Source organism: Urocitellus parryii, chromosome 1, assembly GCF_045843805.1.
Source record: "Urocitellus parryii isolate mUroPar1 chromosome 1, mUroPar1.hap1, whole genome shotgun sequence".
Classification (NCBI taxonomy): domain Eukaryota; kingdom Metazoa; phylum Chordata; class Mammalia; order Rodentia; family Sciuridae; genus Urocitellus; species Urocitellus parryii.
In genome coordinates, this window is record NC_135531.1 from 78,339,365 (window position 1) to 78,362,803 (window position 23,439).

General features: G+C 37.1%; 1 protein-coding gene across 5 annotated transcripts in view; it reads left to right on the forward strand.

Moving 5' to 3' along the window:
• The first annotated feature begins 637 nt into the window (after nt 1-637).
• Cast (calpastatin) overlaps nt 638-23,439 on the forward strand; it is a 112,691-nt gene continuing 89,889 nt past the window's right edge. For 2 of the 5 annotated variants that reach the window (XM_026385866.2, XM_026385870.2), the window contains exons 1-2: nt 639-856; nt 15,406-15,468. In XM_026385866.2, coding sequence (XP_026241651.2) covers nt 782-856; nt 15,406-15,468 — 138 coding nt within the window. In that variant the 5' untranslated portion in view covers nt 639-781. Of the gene's footprint in view, nt 857-15,405; nt 15,469-23,439 lie in introns of all 5 variants that reach the window. The other 3 variants (XM_026385867.2, XM_026385868.2, XM_026385871.2) reach the window with 3 other exon arrangements.

Consider the following 23,439-nt stretch of genomic DNA (forward strand, 5'->3'; position numbering starts at 1 on the left):
TCCAGCCTCAGATGGAAAAAAAAAAAAAAAAAAAAAAGCAGCGCACCCAAACCACACTAGATTCCAGACAGGATGTAAGGGTTTAAATCTGGGACAGTTCTTGGATCTGGATTACAACCTACAGCTTGTCCATACAACATTATTAAACTTTGAAAACTGCCAATACAAAGTGAAAGGACCTAACACATACACAAATGTGTGCACACATCTACGCATGCAGAACAATTTATTTTTGTGATCTGCTTCCTTATCTAGACAGTCCAGACTTGGGCCAGATTCGTAAACACAGATAACCGCGACAGATTGCAGAAAAAGTGCCAAACTTTCAAGATTGTTAGGGAGGAGGGTCGAGGAGCAGACTGGCTACGCCCGGGTCCCCTTCTCCGGTAGCACAACTGCACGATACGTCTGGGCAAGTCAAAGGAGGAACACTGCAACCTCCGGCTCCCCCTCTTTCTGACCCACAGGGAACCAAGCAGTCTAAGAACACAGGGAGGATCACTAAGTGACGATTCTGGGTGGAGGGTATTAAATTTCAGGCCAAGAGCCCGGGACAACTACAACTGGGGCGCGCCTGTAGCGGGCAGGAAGGGGAGGGCCCAGCAGGGCAAGGGGGAGCCCGGGCGCGGGCTTGGGGCTGGGTCGGAAAAGCTGCCTCACGGGCACACTCGCCGGCCCCTCTGCTCCCTCCTCCCCCTCCCTGCCAAAGTTCGCCGCCCGTGGAGCCTCCCTTCAGTCCCTGCTGAGCCTTCCCAGAGGCTGCGCCTGCAGTAGCCTCGCCATGTCCCAGCCGCGCCAGAAGCCTGCTGCCTCTCCGAGGCCTCGGCGCGCCGCGGCAGCCCGCCACACCCAGGAGGTGAGTGGCGCTCCTGTTCCAGCATTAGGGCTGGGCGACGCACGGACCTGCTCCGGGAATCCTGGTTCCCCTTGGGCGTCACCAGGCCTGCCCCACCTAGCCCCTTCTACTGCAGGGAAAGGGCTCGGGGTTCCAGTGTCCTTCCCGGGACTGGTGGAGAACTATGGCTGGACATTCCTGGGCCTGGGTCAAGTGCGTTGGGCGTGGCGCCGGCCGGGTAGAGGGGCGCGCAGAAAAAAGTTGGCTTATGAGACACTGGTGAAATGATAACGGAGTGAAGGGAGAATAAAATTCACTCAGGACCCTCCAAAGTGAGTGTGGTGGTTTCATCTGAAGGCAGGACCCTGTCTTCTGAGTGAAGTCCGGGTCGCAGGGCGTGGCTCCTGAAGAAATAACACCTCTTCCCTAACTAGCCCGAAGCCAAGTCGGGGGTGGGGCTAGACTGGTGGGGGCGGGACCCAACACCCCTCCCTCGGGGGTACGCCCACCTGGCAGCTGCTAGGCCCGCGACATCTCAGTGCAGGTCAGGTGCCAGCCAGGTCCTAGCCAGGCTGAGTGTGATCCGGAAGCCCCCAGCACCGCACCCTGAGCGCTCGCTGGGTAATCCGTGGTGCCGCTCGGAAAGAATAGGTTGTCGCCATGGCATTCGCAAGCTGGTGGTACAAGACGGTAAATAGAAGCGGCCGTGCCTGGGCTGGACTGGGAAGGGAGAGTGCTTACTTTGCTTAGCTCTTGTGAGCTTGCCAACGAAATATTATCCGAAGTTTGGGTGGGAAGGGGTGAGGATCGAGTGTAACCTGGTCTCAAACCTTTGGGTTAGGTTCGGGGAGAGGCTGGAGGCTCACCCTCCTGTGGTATGTGAGCAGGAGCGCAGCCGTGAGAGTCGGTGCGAGCAGATGCCCCAAGCTCAGCTGGGTGCTCACAAGTTGAATGGAACTGGAGTTACTGCAGGAGGAATCCCGCCCCTGGAGGCGCATTCCTGGATGAACTCTGAGGCAGATCGCTAGAGAACCTAGGGCTGTTTTCTATCCTTAAGTAAGACACAATATTTGTAAAGAAAAGTTGTGTTGACAGTGCAATCTCAATCGCATAGAGAGGCGGGGTGGGGGGCGGGAGGACAGAACAAAACCCGAAACACCGAGACATAGAAGCAAGTGATATCAAGATTGATGAGAGGAGGGAAAGAGAGATCCAGGGATTGCTGCTCTGTACTTAAATACCTTGGATGAGTGACAAACATGTTCCGTTTGTGTAGTGCATTGAATGTGTCTACCTTACAGATTAAGTGTGATAGCCAGTCAAGCTGGCACTTGTAATGTTTTGAAACCTGGAAGCAAAATTTAACATTAAATTGCTTTACAAATCCACACGCAGCGCGCGCGCACACACACGTTTTGTTGACAGGGAGAGCCTCAAAATATTTATGTTCCACTAATTTATGGTGAGAATTCCAACATATTAGGATACTTCCCTCTCAGCATGTGTATTGGGAGAAGCAAAGATGTAGTTTATCATGCATTCTTTGAAGCCAAAAAGCTCCTATTGGAATTCAAAAGATGTTACTTTTCAGGTAATGAGCATTTATGAGCTTCTCTTCTGTGGCAGGCAAGGTATTAGCCTCCAAATACACAGTGGAGAACAACACAGAGTTGTTCTTGTATGGTAATGATTTAACTTTTTTATCCTGTTTCCACATCTGGAGGAGAGGAATGATATGCACTACATAAGGGTTGGTGCCTAACCAGATTAATAAATCAAGATGTCATATACTTAAACTTTTACTGACAGAGAACTCAAATTTCTCTTGAGGTATTTCTTCATGAATATTTTCTATTACATTTTATGTGCATTTCAAAGGAAGCATTTTATTGATGTATTAGGGGCAATTTGTATTGAGTCAATATTTATTGTCCTAAGATTTTCATCAAAATGTACCTGGTAAATTATCTGCAAATATGGATGGTAGGTGCTCTGAGTTGGCATCAAACTTCTTCCAAACTCATGATTCTCTGAAAGAAATTATGCTGGGCTACTTTGATGAAAATGGTTTAAACCTATTCCTTTAACACTTTTATGTTTAGACACAGTCTGACAGTTTTGCTAAAACTTTTCTTAGAATCCAGTTTAGGAGCTATTATAAAATACTGTTTTCTGGTAGAAATCTCCTAGAATCAGCAACACACCTGTGACTGAGGTTTAACTTTTCCTAAGTCAGTTCTAATCAATACAAATATAGTATGAACTACACATGAAATTTTTAATTTTCTAGTAGCCAAGTTAACAAAAGCAAAAAGAAGCAGAGGTGAAATCAGTGGTAATAATATATTTTATTAATATATTTTATTAAGTTAATATATTTAATATATTTTATATTTAGTTAATCCACTATACTCCAGATGTTATTTTAACTTGCAATCAATGTGCAAACCATTGAGATAGTTTAAATTCTCTTTTTCACATTAATTCTTCAAAATCCAGTGTGTATGTTACACTTACAGCACATCCAGTGCACATCTGCCACATTTCAAATGGCTAGTGGCTATAGTATTGTATAATAAAGCTCTATGCCATGGGTGTTTTTTTTTTTTTTAAATGGCATTGGGTGAGTGAGCACAGGCCATTTTGAGAATCAATGAGGTTATGTATTATTTTCTCACAACAAAATACACAGATACAAAAATACAGTTATCTATATTGCTTGAAGGAATTCAGAGATTTTTCCAAAGGCCCACTCATAAATCCCCCAAAGGTTCATGAAGCCAATTTATAACATATATACACATTGTACAATCTATTGTATGTAATATATATGCATTTTATACATGAAACACATGTGCATAATACATGTATAAAGAGATTTTATAGACATTTGGATAGACAGATAAAGGTATATAGGCAACTCTCCAACCACAGATCAAAAATATTTGAAAAAAATTGAACTTAATGTATACATTTTTCTTATCATTATTCCCTAAAAATAGAGAAGTAAAACTACTTATATAGCCTTTATATTAGATTAATAACATAAGAAATCTAGAGATAATCAAAAGTATGTGAGAGGATTTTATAGGTAATTTTAAAATATTCTGCAATTTTATGTGAGGGACTTAAGCATCTGCAGATTTTGGTGTCTGAAGAAGTCCTGGTGGAACCTATACCCCACAGATGACTGTGTGTGTGTGTGTGTGTGTGTGTGTGTGTGTGTACAACTCAGAATACTTTTGGCAAATTCTGTCTAAAGACATTAAAATATCTTTATTGGGATCCTTTAAATACTTGAAAAGATTGCAAATGAACTAACTTCCACACAAAATTTAGGCAAAAAAAAAAATGATTAAAAGATGTACCTAAGATGAGTTTCTTTAATAGCATTCTGCCTGTACAGCTAGTCTGTTATATTTCCACATAGAATACCCTCTATTGATCTTATCTTTGAAAGAATTTTGTGATTATAGTAAAAATAAACCCACAACATTTTTAAAAACTACATTTGAAGAACATCTGATGAGCACTGTAATGATCAAGCATGAAGAAGAGTAAATGTGACTTACACCAGTACTAATCAGATTCCTGAGTCATAAGTTGATTCTATTAGCCTATGCTAATTAAAGGTGTTTCTTAGCCTAATTAGACCCATGGACTCAGTGACAGCATGGTCAAGGAACCTAGTTATTTATTATTGCAGTCAGTCTAAGAAGAGTGTCATAGGCCTTCCATGGCATGATAGACCATTTGGATGCAATTCAGTTTAGAAGTAAGGAAGGCAGAAGATAGAGTCTGCATAAAGATCACAGACTTTAGGGCAGTGGGAATGCAGAGATAAAATAAAACTTTCCTTTTTGGGCTGGCAATCTCCAAATAGTTGCTTTCCATTGCACACCAGTCTTTTAAACCACCTGATAATATTATTCTTTAATCAATGTTGATACTTCCTAGAAAGTTAATTATATTATGCAAGAGCTTCTTAAAGAGTGATGTAGCTCCCTGGGGGTGGAAACAGTGGGTGGGCATTTGAGATTCCAAAGTAGATGGGTGGGTAATTAGTTCTGGGTAGCCTATCTCCTCATCTTTAAGCAGACCATCTTTATTTCTCTCTTTGGACATCTTTAAGATGGTATGAAACTTAAATTTGTAATTCCCATTATATATATTTATATATATATAAAAGTTCTGTTCCTCAAGTTGTCTCATTTTCTTTTTATGAAAACTTGCATAGAAAGCTTTGCCATAAAGAAAAAAAAATAAAAAGATAACAGATATCTTTCATTTAAGAAAATTGAAAAAACAGTTCCATTCAGTGAACACTACTTACAGAAGTCACCTCCTCAGATGGAAGAGTCAATTAACATAGAAGGAAAAATGGTCTATGGCTAGAGTTTCCTAAAAATGTGTGTAATTCAGTTTTACAATAGAAAACTCGTGAACCCAAGAGTGAAAAGCTGAAGGTCATAGATGTTCATGGTTGGTTGTTTATTGTCTATACTATGTGTCAGGTTCTGTGCAGAGTACAATAGATATCCAGCAGATAGATCCTAAAAGCTAAACTGGCAGTTAAGTAATCAATGCTACCTCTAAAAACTGAACAAAAGAATATGTGCTTTTACAGTGCCATCTTTGCATGTTCACCAGAATTTTAATGTCCATCAGAATCTCCATATGTAATATGGAGGTGTGAGACTAATATAATACACTGTCATGAAATAAACACAATACTAAAATGTTAGGAGAAAGCATGCTTGGGTTTCAAATAGAGATTTCATTTATAGTCATGCAGTTAATCCTGAATATGTATATTCTTTATATGGGTATTAAAAAGAAAGTTATTTCTTTAATGTTATAATTTAATAACATTTTTAGATGAATATAAAGGTATCATATACTAAAAACCTGGCCTTTAATTTTCTTACATTTCTTTAACATTACATTCCCACAACACTGAGCTCATAGTGGTCACTCAAATGAAACTTATTTATTTGAAAAACAAGCCCTGTATTTCACATTAGCCCTTTTCATGAGTTTGGAATTTTCAATATTAAAACTTAAAACAGCTAGGATTTGTTTTGGGGACAAATACCATTAAGATAAATGGATCCTAAAATTTTTAAGACTTTTTCTTAGGAAAAATTTTACATATATACAGAATAAGAAGAATATAATGAGCTGCCCATATATAAATCAACTGAGACCAATAATCATCAATATTGTACCAATTTTGATTTTTCTGTTCACACACACCATTGAAAAATATTTAAAATAATGGGAATTACAAATTTAAGTTTCATACCTATAACCAACTTGTTGTAGATCTCCCATGCAGTTCACTTTCTCTGGGGTAACATGAAGATGTAAGAATAATATAATAAACAGTTATGAGATAAACAAAATACTCAACAAAATCTTAGCAGGTTAACCTGTTTTCTTTGTACTTTAGGGTAAGTCAAAAACTAAATCCTTCTGCTATAATACTTATTAGCCTAAGAAAATGAAACCTTTAAACCTTTCTTTACTTCTCCTCTTTATTTTATTGTCTCATATTCACCACAATCAGATTGATGCTGAGGAAAAAGAAGGGAATGGAAGAATGTTTATTGTATTTTAAAATGAACTATACATTGGGTCAGTCTCCTTTAACATTGGATCCTTTCATAAATACACCAGCCCCTGAGATAGGCACCATTAGTTCCATTTTGTCAGGAGAAACTGAAAGGTTAAATTATTTGCCCAAGCTCACATACCCTTCCAAATCCATGTTCTTTCTGTCCTATTTGAGAGTATCACAGTCAACTAAAAGACAAAGACTGTGGCGAGTTGGTTGCCCTGATAATAGAAGAGACTAGAAAACTCTCAGGAATGGGTAAGGCAACCCAGAGATTAGAAATGATAGGACACTGCTAACCCAAGCCTGGAGGGACTGAGGGAGGTTTAGGTCACCCTGCTTATAGTGGAACCACAACTAGCTTGGCCTGAAGAGAAGCCATGTGCTGGAGAGGCCCCGAGAGGCAGGAGAGGTGGGAATACCACCCCCAACACACACCCACCATCTCCCATTTCTCATTGACCCACTACCTGTCAGTGCTCTCTTATGCCAAACCCAGCTTGAGCCCATCCATTAAGAGAAAAGCAACCAGCAAAAATACCATGAGACACCAGCAGAGTTGGGGTGGGACTGTGCAGGGGAGAAAGCCACCTTAAGCAGGTAGGCCCAGGATCTGCTCCCAGGGAGACTGATCTGCAGCACAGGCAGCTATGTGTCTTGGCCTTGCTTGTTTGTCATATAATCTGGCCTTAACAAGTAGAATCCATATAAGAATAGATTATTGCATGAAATACAATTTGCACATTTTCTCTTTAATTTCCAAGTCATTTTTCAGCCTTCTTTTTCATCTCCTTTACTAATCTAAATAGAGCTAAAGTACTTCTCAATACTGTTTACAGGTTTATGGAAACTCAGTTATTCAATCAAGAATTGTTTATAATGGTCAAACCATGTGTCTTGGGGAAAAAAGAGCGTAATTTACTTTATGGTTGGGGAAGCAAGATATACATGCAGGAAGTAATTAGTGAGCAAGAATGTATACAATAAAGTACTAATTTGTTTGTTTTTACATAGGAAATAGAGACTGCTGTACAGATGTGAAAATATGATGCTTTACTAATAGAGCTCAGAACTAGACAGGAAATCCTGATGTGAACATAGAGTATGGTTTTCCTTCACTAAGCAATCATGATTTACCCAGGAGAAGCCCAGAGCTGCAATCACCTGCCTGACCCTGCAAAACTCCCCATGGGGACTGACTCAGTTGGGTGGTTTGAGGAGTAGAACATTCTACTTCCACAAGCCTCCCCTCAAAACCAGTAGTTCCTAATCCTGGCTGCTTATTACAGTCAGCTGGGAAATTATAGAAAAATATGTCCATTTCCAGGCCTCTCCTAGGTCAAACTAAAACTCACCCCCTACTCTGTGGCATGACTCTGCTTGTGACTAGAGGATGGAACTCAACACTAACTTGACTGGAAGGTTTTCTGTCCCCATGAGGTCCCCGGAATCAAGCCTTTCTCAGTATATATGGCAACAGAGTGAGAGCTGATCTATGTGCACTAGGAAGACTCTAGAAGTTACTAAGATAACATTTTTATTGCTTCATGATTTTGCCACAGCTGTCCCTGAACGTGCAAATATTGATCTTAATGGCCTTATCTCCAAGTTGAAGAAGGATGATTTTAAAAATAACTTTATTCAAATGTAACTCACAGCCCATGCCCTGCACCCATCCAAGTGTATGATTCTATGTATGAGTGTGAGTGTGTGTGTGTGTGTGTGTGTGTATTGTATTTACTGGGTAGTGCAATCATCACCACAATTTTATTTTAGAATGTTTCTGTATCCCTCAAAAGAAAATTTGTACTTTTTTTTTTTCCAATTTCAGAAACACAGTAGCATTTCACACTCTTTTCACATCCTGCCTTAGAATTGCAAGAGGTCTTTCTGTCTTCTTTCTTCTCTTACAGGTTTAGAAATTAGTTTGATTTTATCCTGTTTTGTGTGACATGATTTCTATGTGTGTATCTGGATAATAATTGGTATGATGCCCAAATTCTCCCAAACTGAAGCCCAACACTAGCAGATATCCCTAACTGGGTGGGAGGTGAGGCTTCAAGCCTTGCTACTCCTAGTTCTTGTTGATTTCTCCACAGTTTTATGGGTTTGTGATGGCAGAAAATTTTAAGCATATAAATGCCATCTCCTAGAATGAGGCCAGAGGACAGCTCTCCTTGCTGATGTCAGGGGTTAAAAACAAAACAAAAACAAAAACAAACAAACAAAAAACATCAAGAAGAATTATTTCTTCTCAATGGAAGACAGGGAAGCTTTCCATCTGATCTTTGCCCCCTACCTCTGAACTCCTATAACACATACCGCCCAGTTCTTCATCTCAGCCCCATGTGGCTCCCTGTCTTCTGTGCCCATATCCTCCCAATGAAGTTCTTCACTGCTTTAGGACTAGCACCCTGTACAAATACCCTGGCTTTGGCCTTCTCTCCAGTAGCTAATGTAGGACAGAATTAATAAGTATTGTGTTTGATTACTTTTATACAACAAATCAGTTTTAGAATAGGAAAGTTTTCTTGTTTTGCTGTTTATTGTTCTTATTTATTTTGTTTTCATTTTAGAGTACAAGATTGCTCTAAGACTTTCTTGATGCAAATCACATGTCCCTAGCTAGCTTTTACCTAGATATAGAGTAATATAATCTCAGGATTATAGTGATTATAGTAAACTATAATCCTAAATGGGTCAGCCAAGCAGGACATCACCTTTCAGTCCTTTGTTTATTTGTCCATAGAATGAGGCAACACAGTGTAGTGCCCAGAGTTGCTGTGGAGAGCCAAGGAGACTAGACAGAAAATTGCCCCACACTGATGGTGGTGTCTTTTCTCTCATGACGTTCATTAGTTCATGGTTCAGTCTCTTTTCCAGTCTATACCACTTTCCGGCTGCATGTCTCTTTTACTTTTCCCCACCTACCAGCTACATGTGGGTACTGTCATGTAAGCAGTTGTCTTTTTTTCTTAGGAAGATTCACTTCAGGTTCCTGGACTTGATCAATTTACATACCTCTTTCTCAAGTGTTTCATTCCACCACCTAAATTTTGTGAATAACAATCTGTTATTCCATGAATTAAAAAACAAACAAACAAAAAAATCTGGGCACTTTGAATCTCTCGTTGAAAAGACTTAATTCATTTCGTATCATTAACAAACTGTTGAATATGGAATAAACCCCAAGAAATGGTCAGGGCAATGGATATTATATAAAGTTGCTATTTACTGGGAATTAAATGTTAATAAGGAATTCTTGTTAGTTGTCATAGTGTAATAATAATATTAAGTTTGTATGGGGAAATGTGCTCAATTTAAGGAAATACTTAACCTTTGAAACACTTAGCATTCAAGTATCAGGTTATTTGCAATTTGCTTTTAAATACAGGTATATACAGATGTTTAGACTGTGTGTGTGTGTGTGTGTGTGTGTGTGTATTTGTGTGTGTTAAAATCATGAAATATAGCGACAATGTTAATAGTTGAATATAGCTGGTGGGAACATGGGTATTCATTGTATTGTTATTTCTACTGTTCTGTATGCTTGAAATTTTTTTTTTTAAATAAAAAGCTGGGTTAAAAAAAACTGGGAAAAAGTAATCCATGAAGTTTGAAAAAAGAGTTGCTACTTGTTCTATAAGTGATTTTCATTTATCATTATAGTTTCATGTATTTAAAAAAGTTCAACAAATGGTGCTGGGAAAACTGGAAATCCATATGTAGTAGATTGAAATTGAACCTCTGTATCTCATCCTGAACAAAACTAAGCTCAAATTGGATCAAGGACCTAAGCATTAGACCAGAGACCCTGTGCTTACTAGATGAAAAAGTAGGCCCAACTCTCCCTCATGTCAGCTCAGAACAGACTTCTTTAATAAGACTCCTAAAGCACAAAAAGCAAAATCAAGAATCAATAGATGGGATGGCATCACACTAAAAAGCTTCTTCACAAGAAAGGAAACAACCAATAACGTGAACAGAGAACCTGCAGAATGGGAGAAAATCTTTACCACTTGCACCTTAGAGCATTAGTCAAAGAATTAAAAAAAAAAAAACAAACAAAACAAAAAAAACCAAATGTAACACCAAAGAAACGAATTCCCCAACAAAAAAATGGGCAAAGAAACTGACAGGCACTTCACAGAGGAAGAAATACAAATGGTCAAAAAACATATAACAAAATATTCACCATCTCTAGCAATTGGAAATGCAAGTTAAAACTATGCTGAGATTCCATTTCACTGCAGTCAGAGTGGCAATTATGAAAAATACAAGTAACAATAAATGTTGGCGAGGATGTGGGGTAAAATGTTCACTCATATGTTGCTGGTGGGACTGCAAATTGGTGCAACCACTCTGGAAAGCAGTATGGAGATTCCTCAGAAAACTTGGAATGGGACCACTATTTAACCTAGTTATCCCACTCCTTGGAATATACCCAAAGGACTTAAAATCAGCATACTACAGAAATGCAGCTACATCAATGTTTACAGTAGCTGAATTCACAATACCATGGAACCAACATAAGTGTCCTTTAGCAGATGAATGGAATAGGACTCCTATAGTGCAAGAATTAAAACCAAGAATCAATAAATGGGATTGACTCAAACTAAAAAGTTTCTTCTCAGCAAAAGAAACAATCTGTGAGGTGAATAGAGAGCCTACATCTTGGGAGCAAATTTTTACCCCCCACACATCAGATAGAGCACTAATCTCTAGGGAATATAAAGAACTCAAAAAGCTAAACACACACACACAAAAAAGAATAACCCAATCAATAATGGGCCAAGGACATGAACAGACACTTCTCAAGAGGATATTCAATCAGTCAACAAATATATGAAAAAATGTTCATCATCTCTAGCAATTAGAGAAATGCAAATCAAAACTACTCTAAATGCAAATCACTCCAGTCAGAATGGCAGCTATTATGCATACAAACAACAGTAAGTGTTGATGAGGATGTGGGGGAAAAGGCACACTCATATTGCTGGTGGGACTAAAAATTGGTACAGCCAATATGGAAAGCAGTATGGAGATTCCTTGGAAATCTGGGAATGGAATCACCATTTGACCCAGCTATCCCTCTCCTTGGACTATACCCAAAGGACTTAAAAACAGCATACTACAGGGACACAGCCACATCAATGTTTATAGCAGCACAGTTCACAATAGCCAAACTGTGGAGTCAACCTAGATGCCTTTCAGTGGATGAATGGATTAAAAAATGTGGCATATATATACAATGGAATTTTACTCAGCAATAAAAGAGAATAAAATCATGGCATTTGCAGGTAAATGGATGGTATTGAAGAAGATAATACTAAGTGAAGTTAGCCAATCCCCAAAAAACAAATGCTGAATGTTTTCTCTGATATAAGGAGGCTGACTCATAGTGGGGTAGGGAGGGAGAGCATGGGAGGAATAGATTTATTCTAGATAGGGAAGAGGGGTGGGAGGGAAAGGGAGGGGGCAGCAAGGATGGTGGAATGTGATAGACATCATTATCCAAAGTACTTGTATGAAGACATGAATTGATGTCTGGGAATTTATATACAAACAGAGGTATGAAAAATTGTTCTATATGGTAATAAGAATTGTGATGCATTCCACTGTAATGTATTTAAAAAATAAAACCAATAAAAAATGTGATGTATATATACACAACAGAATATTACTCAGCTGTAAAGAAGAATGAAATTATATCATTTGCCAATAAATGGATGGAACTGGAGACTATCATGCTAAGTGAAATAACCAGTTCCAAAAACCCAAAGGCTGAATGTTCTCTGTGATGTATGGATGCTAACCCATAACAAGGTAGGGTAAGGAGGAGAAGTATAGAAGATCATTGGATTAGACAAAGGGGGATGAAGGGAAGGGAGGAAGGATGGGACTGTGGAAATACAGTGGAATGAATCAGACATAACTTTCCTATGCTCATATATGAATACACGACCAGTGTAACTCCACATGGTGTTCAGCCACAAAAATGGTATAAAAATTGTAATGAGTTGTACCTGATGTATGTATAATATGTCAAAACACACCCTACTGTCATGTATATATAAAAACAACAAATAAAAATGAAAACGGAAGTTATATTTATTAAAAGGAAATAAACCTTTGAAATCATAAAGTGCCATGCTTACAATACATTTTTAAGTTTTCATTATAACTCAGGATTTTATAGAAACATTCATTACATACAACCCTCCCAAACCATTACTTAAAACCTAAAAAATTTGGAGGATTTTGAGCACTTCATTGGAGAAGAGTAATGAATGATGTTGGTTAATCAAGAGGACTATAATGGAATTACATTGGAGCACCATATGGGAAACATTTTTTAAATTTTTTAATAAATCATCTATATGCTTATATTTTATTTTTATTTTTTGTTTGCCAACTTGTTGTGTTTATTTAATCAGAAAACAAGCAAGTAGACTTTATTGTATAACACAGATTTCATATACTGTGCCAAACTTGTCTGTTTAAAAGAAACAATCTTTACCAGTAACTTTAATTTACTAGTAATTTTAAATTTAAAAGAGAAAATGCTATATGTACACTCACTGGAAGGCAGTAAATCATGATATACATTTGCCACAAAGCAGGAATCTGAGGAGGACTGTGTAGAGAACATAGGATCTTGCACTGGATAAAAGCGAGTTGGCTTTTTATGTTTTCTCATTTGTAGAATGAAGTAGTAACAACTCCTGACAAGTAGATAAGGCACTTGAATGGATAAACAGACAGTAAAACAGTGGATATTGTTGTTACTTTATTTAATCTGAAAGAGATATAGAAATACAGATAATGAATGTGATATCGGGTTCTAAAATTACTAGTTTTGGAAGGAGACAGATTTGGTAAATCTCTTGGTAGATTTGTCCTTATCAATCAAAAAAAAAAGAGTAATTCTTGTAGAGATGGTAAAAGAAAAACTTGAGACAACATAAACTTAACAGAGTTTATTTGAGCAATAAAGCAGTTCAGGAATTGGGTATTCTCAAACCCAGAAAAGTTTCAGATAGTTCTGTTCCAGCAGCATGAGGAGTGAGCGTGTATAGGCCAAAGAGAGAAATAAAGAAATTACTTGTTGGCTACAGCTAGACATTTGTCCCTAGGTTGTTTTTTTGGTTGTTGTTGTTGTTGTTGTTTTAATATTTGATTGACTGGATGTAATTGGCTGAGGCTTTTTAAGTTGATTATAAGAAATGCTTCCTAATTCAGTTTCTATTGCCTTATGTAGGGAACCTGGCTGCAGAGGCAACCTTATGCTAATGGCTTCCTGATTTAACCTACATAAGTATTGTCCACCTCAACCCCCAGCCTGACCTTTACAAATCTTTCTTACTAATTCTTCTAATATTTGCCACTTACCATCTACCTTAGGTATCTATGTGGGCTTTTAGTTTTGTTAATACTGTTATTACTAGTATCATTTGAGATGGGTTCTCTTTTGAGTGGATTTCATTCACTGATCCATGAGGATTTCTTTTTTTTAAAATTTTTAAAATATCTTTATTTTATTTTTATGTGGTGCTGAGAATCGAACCCAGTGCCTCACGCATGCTAGGCGAGCGCACTACCACTTGAACCACATCCCCAGCCCAATGAGGATTTTTTTTTGTGGAAGATTTTCACCCATCAAAATGATTCATTACTAGTTGTTCATACAAAGAACTATTAAGGAAGAATTTTAGCTGTGTGTTCTGGTGTCCTTGGGCATTTTTTTAAACTAGCATATCTGTTAATATGATTAAAAATATTATAATCCAATCCCATTTAGCATAGTAGTGTGCAAACAACAGATTTTAACTTTAAAAAAATCCTTGTTTTGTGACCTTTTTACATTTGCTAGAAATGTGTCCTTCTGAAAAATATCAAATAGCTGTTTTTCTTACTTTTCTCATTTCTAAAACAATATGACCCATTTTGTATCAAATATGTATATGAAAATGCATGGTAAATAATGTAGAATTATATATATATTATTATTATTACTATTCTTGTCACACTTAATTTAAATAAGTTCCTTCTCCATAGTCCCGAGTGATTCTGCTCTAGGGAATATATTATTATTTTATATTTTGTTTTAACTGAAGGTGATCAGGATTGAATGCAATAGTGAGCTTTTATTTCTCATGTTTGGGACCCTTTTATTTGTCTTGCATTCCTCACAGTGTAAAAGAAATGAAATAATTCTTTGTATGCCTTGCAAATGTTTTTCATTTCTCAAAAATGTTTAATAAACTCTGTGGCTTATATTATCACTAAAACAAATGAACATGTGAGATTCATGAAGCTTTGAGTTCCACATAAAAAGACTTACATTCATCCCTAATGTCCTAGTTTTTTTAAAAAAAATATCTATTTCTAGACACAATGAAATTCTAAAGCCATAACAAATCCAAGTTGCACGTATGGTCTTTCCCCTTCAGGTTTTGTCATTCTGCCTTGGTGGATATTCAAATGGAGGAACTCAAGGGAATTCACATGATCTGTTGGAAGTGGTGGGTGATTGGAAGGCTGTGATGGACGCTTGTGTCCATATGAACTGAGGCTTAAGTATGGCTTCAGACACAAGATGGCTCTTAGAGATCTCATCTCCATGATGAACTAGACGTCTCCTGCAGTAGCAATTTGGGCTTTAAAAATCCATGAGGCATTTGTAGGAGACGAGATGCCGCATTGGCATCACCATCAGCTCTGCATCTGGCTAATTACAGACTCACTTTCTAGATCCTACATGAATGTCCCTATCATCCCTTCTATTTCAAAAGCCTCCCTATGTTTGTGTATTACTAATATTCTCTGGAGGGAGATTAAAGGGTACTGTATTTAAAGTCTATTCATTTAGCATTTCTGAATTAAAGACACTATTATCTTCTATCACCTTCCTCTCTTAAACATATCTTTTTTTTCTTTAATATTGTTATAGCATGTCAATGAAAAAAACAGTGGATCACCTTCCAAACCAGGAGGAAAGAAAGGATCAGATGAGGTAATTTCCACAGTACTTCATTTTCATTTTTTTCTTGCTTGTAAACTGTGAATTCTCTTTTGAAATACTAAGTAATAATGTAGTAAAGAGTTTGTACTGGTCACTTTAGTTTTAACTAAGATTTGATTCATGAATAGAAGTTAAAAATCACTAAAAATAAATTTTAAAAAATTCCCTCAGAAAGGAACTTTTAGAAATACTTTCAATTTAGAAATAAAATTCAGTTTTTTAAAAGTGTATTCCCTACAAGACTGGTACATCTTAATTGTTTGGTTGGGGAACATGATAGGGATAGAAGGGCAGCCAAATGCTGTAGTAGGAAAGGAAACCCTTTCTCAGGAGAGTGCACCAGGAAAGGAGGACAATGATGGCCTACATTAACTATTCGGGTTTGTAGACAAAAGGAAAAGTGAACTATTCTTATGTGCCTTGGTTCTGTGGAAATACTAGTAAAACCAAATCTTCCCATTCTGAGATGGGTTTTCTTTGCACCTATGAATCTCTCCATTCACTGAATGACGCACTGTTTTGTGCACCTTCAGCCTTGACCCACTTGTCTGGGGAAGGGTCGTGTGAAAGTTCAGTCTTTTGAAAGGATATTGGATTTGCCTTCATTTTGCTCCTTTTTTGCACATTATGAATCAGGAGATCTATTCAACTTCAGTCAGTAGAAATTGTGTTATCTCTACCTTCTAAATGGTCAAAAGCCGATCCCAAAAGATATATGGAAATTTAGAAAGCATAAAGTGCTTTATTTTATCTTCATACTATCAAGATTAAGCTGGTGTTTTTGGAAACTTTAGTCTTCTCCCTGCTTATTCTCTGCAGTTCCAGAATATTCAATACCTCTTGACTAGAAGCTACTATATATTCTGCACTGTTTATTCCTCGACTTTCTACCATTGTTTCCATTACCAATATCCATGAAAATATAATTTAGATTATTTCTTTTCAGTCAATTTTGTATTAAACTTTTTTGTTGCCATACAGAGTAAGTTTTAAAAAAATAAAAAGTAAAAATAAATTTATATTAAGGTTTCATTTTTTAATTATTAAAGAAATACATTTCCATATGAAAAATAATGTATTTCTCTCTTTTAATGTCTGTAACTCTATCTGGCATCATTTAATCTCTTTATCAACTCCACTCTCTAACTATATTCCCAAATAAGTAATTAACCAAATAATTATTTAGACAAATAGCAAACATTTCCTATTTGAAAACGATAGCATTCCTTTACACTCCAGACTATGATACATGTTTTTGGATATCATTCTCTATTAATAGTAATCAATATTAAACTATTTACATACACACACACACACACACACACACACACAGAGCAAAATCTTTTCCAACACAGTCAAGTGTTTTTATATGGTCTTTCTGGCCAATTATGTTATAACTTGGAGGCTTAAATAGTATATCCTGAATGTTGTGTTAGTTTTTAGTGCTGTGACCAAAACACCTGACAAAAGCAACTTAGAGGAGGAAAAGTTTATTTAGGCTCTAGGTTTCAGAGGTTCAGTCCAGGGTGAGTGGAGTCAATTGCTCTTGGTGCAAGGTGAGGCAGCTTATCATTGCTGAAGGGCCTGACAGAGAAGTACTGCTCTGTTCATGGAGGCCAGGAAGCAGAGAGAGAGAGAAGAAGGTGCTTTGGGGGCTATGAACCCTTTCAGAGCTTTCCCATGGTAACCTATGTCTTCCAGTCATGCCCCTCCAACCTACAATTTTCACCCAGTCCATTCAAATTAGATGAATTTATTAGATTGCAATTCTCACAATCTAGTCATTTCACTTCTGAATAATCCTGCATTAACCCAGATGCTTTGGGGGATGCCTCATACCTAAATCATAACAAATGTCATCAGCATTGCTTGTTTAGACAACAACTGCTGGCACAGAGTTGTCTTTTTGTTATATCTGGAGTATAAAACCTCTCATCTTGTCTTTATAAAAGGGTTGGGAAACACTTCTTAGACATCCTACGACAAATGCCACCAGGGAAGAAGTCAAGGTTTTGGGTCCATAGAGGTAGACACAGTACTTTGATTTTGAAACTGGAAGGCTGAACTTTCTACCTCAACAGGAAGAAGAAGGGAGTTATCTTCTGACTCTTAGTAATCAAACAATTCTGACATTGTTTTATAGCATCACTGGAAAATTCACATTTACAACCCGTAACCTTTTCTGGAGCCTGGGTATGTTGGTTTGTTCTGCCAGCAGACATAGAGAACAGAGCCATCGCCTTTGCTCCCTTGTCTTAAATTATTGTTTTAGACAAAATAAATGCAATACTGTTTATTTGAGAAAAAAAAAAACAATTCAAACAAGGCAGTACTGAAAACTGGAATTGTTTCAGAGAGCTCTCTCCTCTCTCACCAAATTCTGCCCATGTCTGTTTGCCAGAGTAGACAAGCATGGGTGTAAATGATTCATTCCCCAAGTGTCTAGCATCACCTTATGTTCAAGTAAGCCACTGATGAGATATCTTGGCTCTGGAGACAGTTCAAGCAAATCACATTAGACATCGTTTTGCCTATGTGTTCATGATTATAAGATCATGTACAATCTGAATTTGTTATCTAACCTACCCTTCTGTGATCAGTTATCATTAACTTTCTTATCTCATTTACCAGAGAAAGGTTTCCTAAACTGCTTCCTTTTTCCAAACAGTTTCTTATCTGCTACTCTGCTGAATAAAGAATATACAAGGGAGACCAGTAGAGCATATATCTTCTCCTCTGCTTTCCTCCCATCCCTATCCTGTGCTCCAAAGATTGAATGACTTGATAGCAGAAAACATTTAACCTCAGCATCTTATGAACCACAATGAATAAAATTCTTGAGATTGTGGTTTCTTCATTTTTCAGTTCTAAATTACTATCTGTGTAAACTTCCTATGTACTTAAAAGCCCCTTGGGGATGTCTCTATTTCCAGATATTTATCTACCTGGATATTTATAAATAAATACATTTTCATTGTAGGTCCCTGTTAATGATGCTCTTTTGTTATCTTTGTTTAGAAGTTGTGATGTCATGTATAACTAATTAAGATAAATAAAAAAAGAAATCAGGATATGTGACATTTCACCAAACATGAAGTTAGCCTTCTGTACTGTGCATTCCATACCTAGGGATTCAATCAAACTTTGATTAAAAATATCTGGGAAAAAAGTGTCACACTGAACATGTATACACTTTTTTCACATGCCATTATTCCCTAAATGATATAACATACTATAATGGAACAACTATTCACATTGCTTTTACATTGATATTGGGTATTATAAATAATCTAGAGATGATTTAAAATGTTCAGGAGAATTTAAGTTCATGGAAATACTATGCCCTTCTATGTAAGGGTCTAGGGCATCATGGATTTTTGTACCTGTTGGGGGTGGGGAATCCTGAAACCAATTTCACATATACTAAGGGAGGACTATATAGAAGTAAAAGAGACATAGAGAATATGCCAAGATGTAAATAGTGGCCATTTCTGTGGGTGCTAGAATTCTAGAAGATGATATCTTTAAAAAAATTCATTAGCATTTTTAAGACTTTTTTTCAATTATTATGTTTTAGCTATATTTTTAAAAGGTTACCAAAATAGTACATATCATAATTATGCTAAGCACTCTACCAACTGATATATATCCTCAGCCCCATATAATAATTATGAGTGCACAATGTTATTACATTGATTTAAGAATACACACAAAATTTTGTAGTAGTGGTTATAATTAAGTGTTGAGACTCTGGGTATTAGTATTATTTTTTGCCCAAGTACATATTACTTTTGTGATTTAATGATAAAAAAGATTGAATTCATTTAAAGGAAAAAATGTAAAAACATAATTTAAATTTGAGTCACTGTTTAATTTATACATTTTAAAGAAAGGGAAAAGGCAAATAGTAAAGAAGAGGATGCCTCAGTTCTGTTATGATAAGGAAAATGTAATAAGCATCTTTTTCTTTAAGACACAGTTTCTATTCTCCTCTATTTATACCTCCTTTTTTTTTAGTCATAAAAAATCCATTATTAAATTTGAAGCTTTTAAAATGTACTCTGTGAGATCATGACCACTTTTGTGCTTTAAAGTCCATTCCCCAGGATTTCACTGAACTATTTTGCTAAGAGGCTCACACTCCTCCAATGTGGCCAGATGTGTCAGTCAAATAATTTAAATAGATTTTATTGCAGGTTTGGAAGGATTTCTCCCCCCCCCCCGCTTCACTGTATTTAAGGATGCTGGTGATAAATGTACTCGTTTTTCTGTTTCATTGCTTTATAGTCACTCTATCTTTGGGTCCTTAGTTCATGAACCTTTTGGTCTTATAATTTCTCTACATCTGAGAAGGGTTTAAAGAATGGGTAACAATTGGTATAAATAAATTCTCATACACACTTATCCTACTTTATCTTCTATCTACACCTGGGATTAAACATGGCTTTTAATCTGGTCAATACTTGGTGTTCTGGTTTAAAGGGGGGAAACTTACTTTTTTAAAAAAATAAATCATTTAACGTCCCCACATGTGAGTTGGTCAACATAAACAAATCCTGGAAGAGTACTTGGATAATTGTCCATTTAAGGAAGATGGGTCTTGACAGAGAGATAGCTGTGGGGTGTTCACTGTGGCTCACAAGCTCATGTTTCAATGCTAAGAAAGAGGCAAAACTGCAGAGCTGGGCCAAGGCCAGTCCCACCTGGCTCACCTGAAGATCCAGACACTAGTGGCCAACACTGAATCCATCTGGAACCCCCAAATTCTTGTAGACTGCAGTTTCCTTATTTTTTGCTTCTAAAATTTTATCTATTTTTGTTGTTGGTGGTCAAATATTTTTTAAGATAATTTTTTCAGGGTAGGTGAATAGTTTTGTGAATCTAAGCATGTTTTACTATTGATTTTACCCAAGACAGGCAATCAATATAAAATTATAGTACAACATTTTTAGGGAACAGTTCTATCCCCTCCAAATTCTGCACCTGTTACTCCATGGTTTTCTGACCTTTCATCCTGTTGAGAAAATTGAGTAATCTAGTTTACTTTTTTTACCTTCATGCTTATAAGATGTTAAAATATTATTTCTACATTTAAAAATTGCCAAATATGACTTTATGTTTTTAAAATTATTTTTCTGTAATTTCTATTACTTAATTTATTAGTTATTGCTCTTAAGTTTCACCTGTTTCTTCTCAAAACACAAATAATAATTCTGAGATTAGATATTCATTAATCTTCTGCCTCACAGTCTTCTCTCTTTGACATTTAAAAAAAATTTTTTTAGTTGTAGGTGGACACAGTATCTTTACTTTTTTATTTGTTTATTTATATGTAGTGCTGAGGATTGAGCCCAGTGCCTCACACGTGCAAGGCAAGTGCTCTACCACTGAGCCCCAGCCCCAGCCCTTGATATTTACTTTTGCATTCTGAGGGAATTTCTAAAGTTTCTCCTTCATGTTTTTATTTCTTAACTCTGCTCTTTGAAGCTTTCAATACAGTTCTAAATGGAGGTGGTGTGTTTGTTTTGGGCCCTCTCTTCTCTTAGCTCTCTTTTTGTCCTTCTTGGTTACCTTTTCATCTCAATCTGTAGCTCTCTACACATTTCATGGAGGTAATTCTATCACGTTTCCTATCATGGAGGTAAGCTTTTTCCTACGTTTTCTTCTTGTAGCATATCTTTCTATGAGATCTTCAGTTTTTCAGCCTTCAGGATGATGATGCTCTCTTCCTTCCTTGGTAGCACTTTGGACTTCTCTCTTTCCCCACTTTGAAATAGGGCTCTATCTGCACCCAGAGCATGCCAACAATTATGAGCATGTTGTCCAATGCCTGCTCTCTGTCCCTGCCCATAGGTGAATCTCCTCAGATCTAAGGTTTTGACAGATGGATGTATATACTCCTGGTGAAACTTCAGTCTCTAAAAGGCTTCATTCAGTATAGAACATCAGTATGAACTGAAACAGGGAAGAACTTCACTCCTTAGGATGTACTGCTAATGGGGCCCTTCTTACTTCTACCCTCATGAAGACCATTTTATTTAGGACACATTCTCCCCAGATTACAGCATGCCACTGCCACACCCTGCCCGCAAACCCATGTTCCCACATTCCTCCGAGCCTGCCCAAATTTCTGTTTAGTTTGTTTCCATGATTTGTAGTGTTTTAATTAGTTTAGAAATAGAGTAATTATTAAATTATTTTAGAAATAGACCCTAGCTGGGTTTGGTGGCACATGCCTGTAATCCCAGCAATGCAGGAGGCTGAGGCAGGAGTATTGCAAGTTTGAGACCAGCCTGAGTAAGTTAGCAAGACCCTGTCTCAAAACAAAAAGGGCTGGGATGTAGTTAAGTAGTAGAGTGATCCTGAGTTTAGTCCCCAATTCTACTTTATTCACCAGGGGAATAAAGGTAGATTGCCTCATGAGAATGATTCTATTAAAGAGGAGTGACACTAGGTTTTCTAGACTTGCATTTCCGTGTGGAATCAAAGAATTCAGGAGAGAGAAAAGAACTTCCATGGATATAGACTTGCTCCGTTTCATAGTCATGACACAAGATGCTCACCAATAGTGCCTTTCAATACAGTTCATTGGCTTTAACTAGAGTGGAGATTCTGCCTAGATTTTGGCACTGGGTTGACTTTCTTCAATATTTAATAAAATTTTCTCCACCTCTGTGAGAAGATGAAATAATAAAAACTGCTAAAATAATTGTATTTTTATGCCAAGAATTCTTGGGATTGTCTCGTAATGACAGTGTTTAGCTTCTTCAAGTCTTTTCCATTCTGCTCTTCTTTGGATATAACATGTGATATAAGTTTTCATTTTAGACTCTTTCATTTGTCGGTTGTGTGTGATTCCTATAGGTTTCAACAGGAGTCTTGAAGCTTATGAGTTTGGAGATTATCAACTACTAAGGGACATTCACAGTCTCGTTTTTTTTCCCCCTGGGATTTGTTTGTGTGGATTCTTGTACATTTGTCTTCTTTTAGTTGTTAGTCACCATGAAATAATTTAGGTCACTGCTTGCCTTTTTATGAGTGAACTTGTTTATGTGGGTACTAGAATTGTTTCCTTACATGGAGCCTCTAATATAGCTCTTCATGAATGGGGCATGCATTTAAGTTCAAACCCTATAATAAAACATCAGGCATTATATAGATGTTAAAACCATCATTGCATCCTGAGACACAGACTCAGGTTAAATTCTGAGAGATGTAGAAAGTTTACAAAATTCAGGATAAAAACTCTAAGCCACTTCTACTGTAGAAGCTATGAAAAGCCACACTCACAAACTAGTTAACCTACCATTGAAAATTCTTGGTTGAAACTATTGCATAAAAGAGTGTAGAATAAAAAGAGAGAGAAATTAAAGGCAAATATTGACAAATGCCTAGGTAGAAGGTGGGAAAGAGAAATTGGAGAATAAGTCAAAGAAGTAGCAAAAAAGTAGGAGAAAACTGAGCACTGAAGAGTAATCAGTGGGGAAGGTGTAAGGAGTAGCAAAGAGTGTCAGCAGGACCTAAGCTGCCAATATTTCCAGAATTATGGGGACTGAGGCAAGACCCTGACTGGTGACTGGGAGGATGTCAGTACTCTTCTGAGCTGCTTCTGTGGAGTGATAGGAGATGTCCATTGCACTATGGTTATGATTGAGAGGGTGCTGAATGGAGATTCTACATAGATGACTCTTCTTCCAGTATACATAGATTTATGTGAAGGACAGCTAAAAAGAAGAAGGAGGAAGGGGAAAAAGGGGAGAAATTGGTGTTTCTTTACACACACACACAAAAAAAACAAATGCTGGGGTTGTGGCTCTGTGGTAGAGTGCTTACTAGCATGTGTGAGGCACTGGGTTCGATTCTCAGCACCACATAAAAATAAATAACTAAGTTTTTTTAAAAAAATGTTTAAAAAAGAATAAATGCTATAAAGAAAACTCATGTATGACACTTATTCATAGT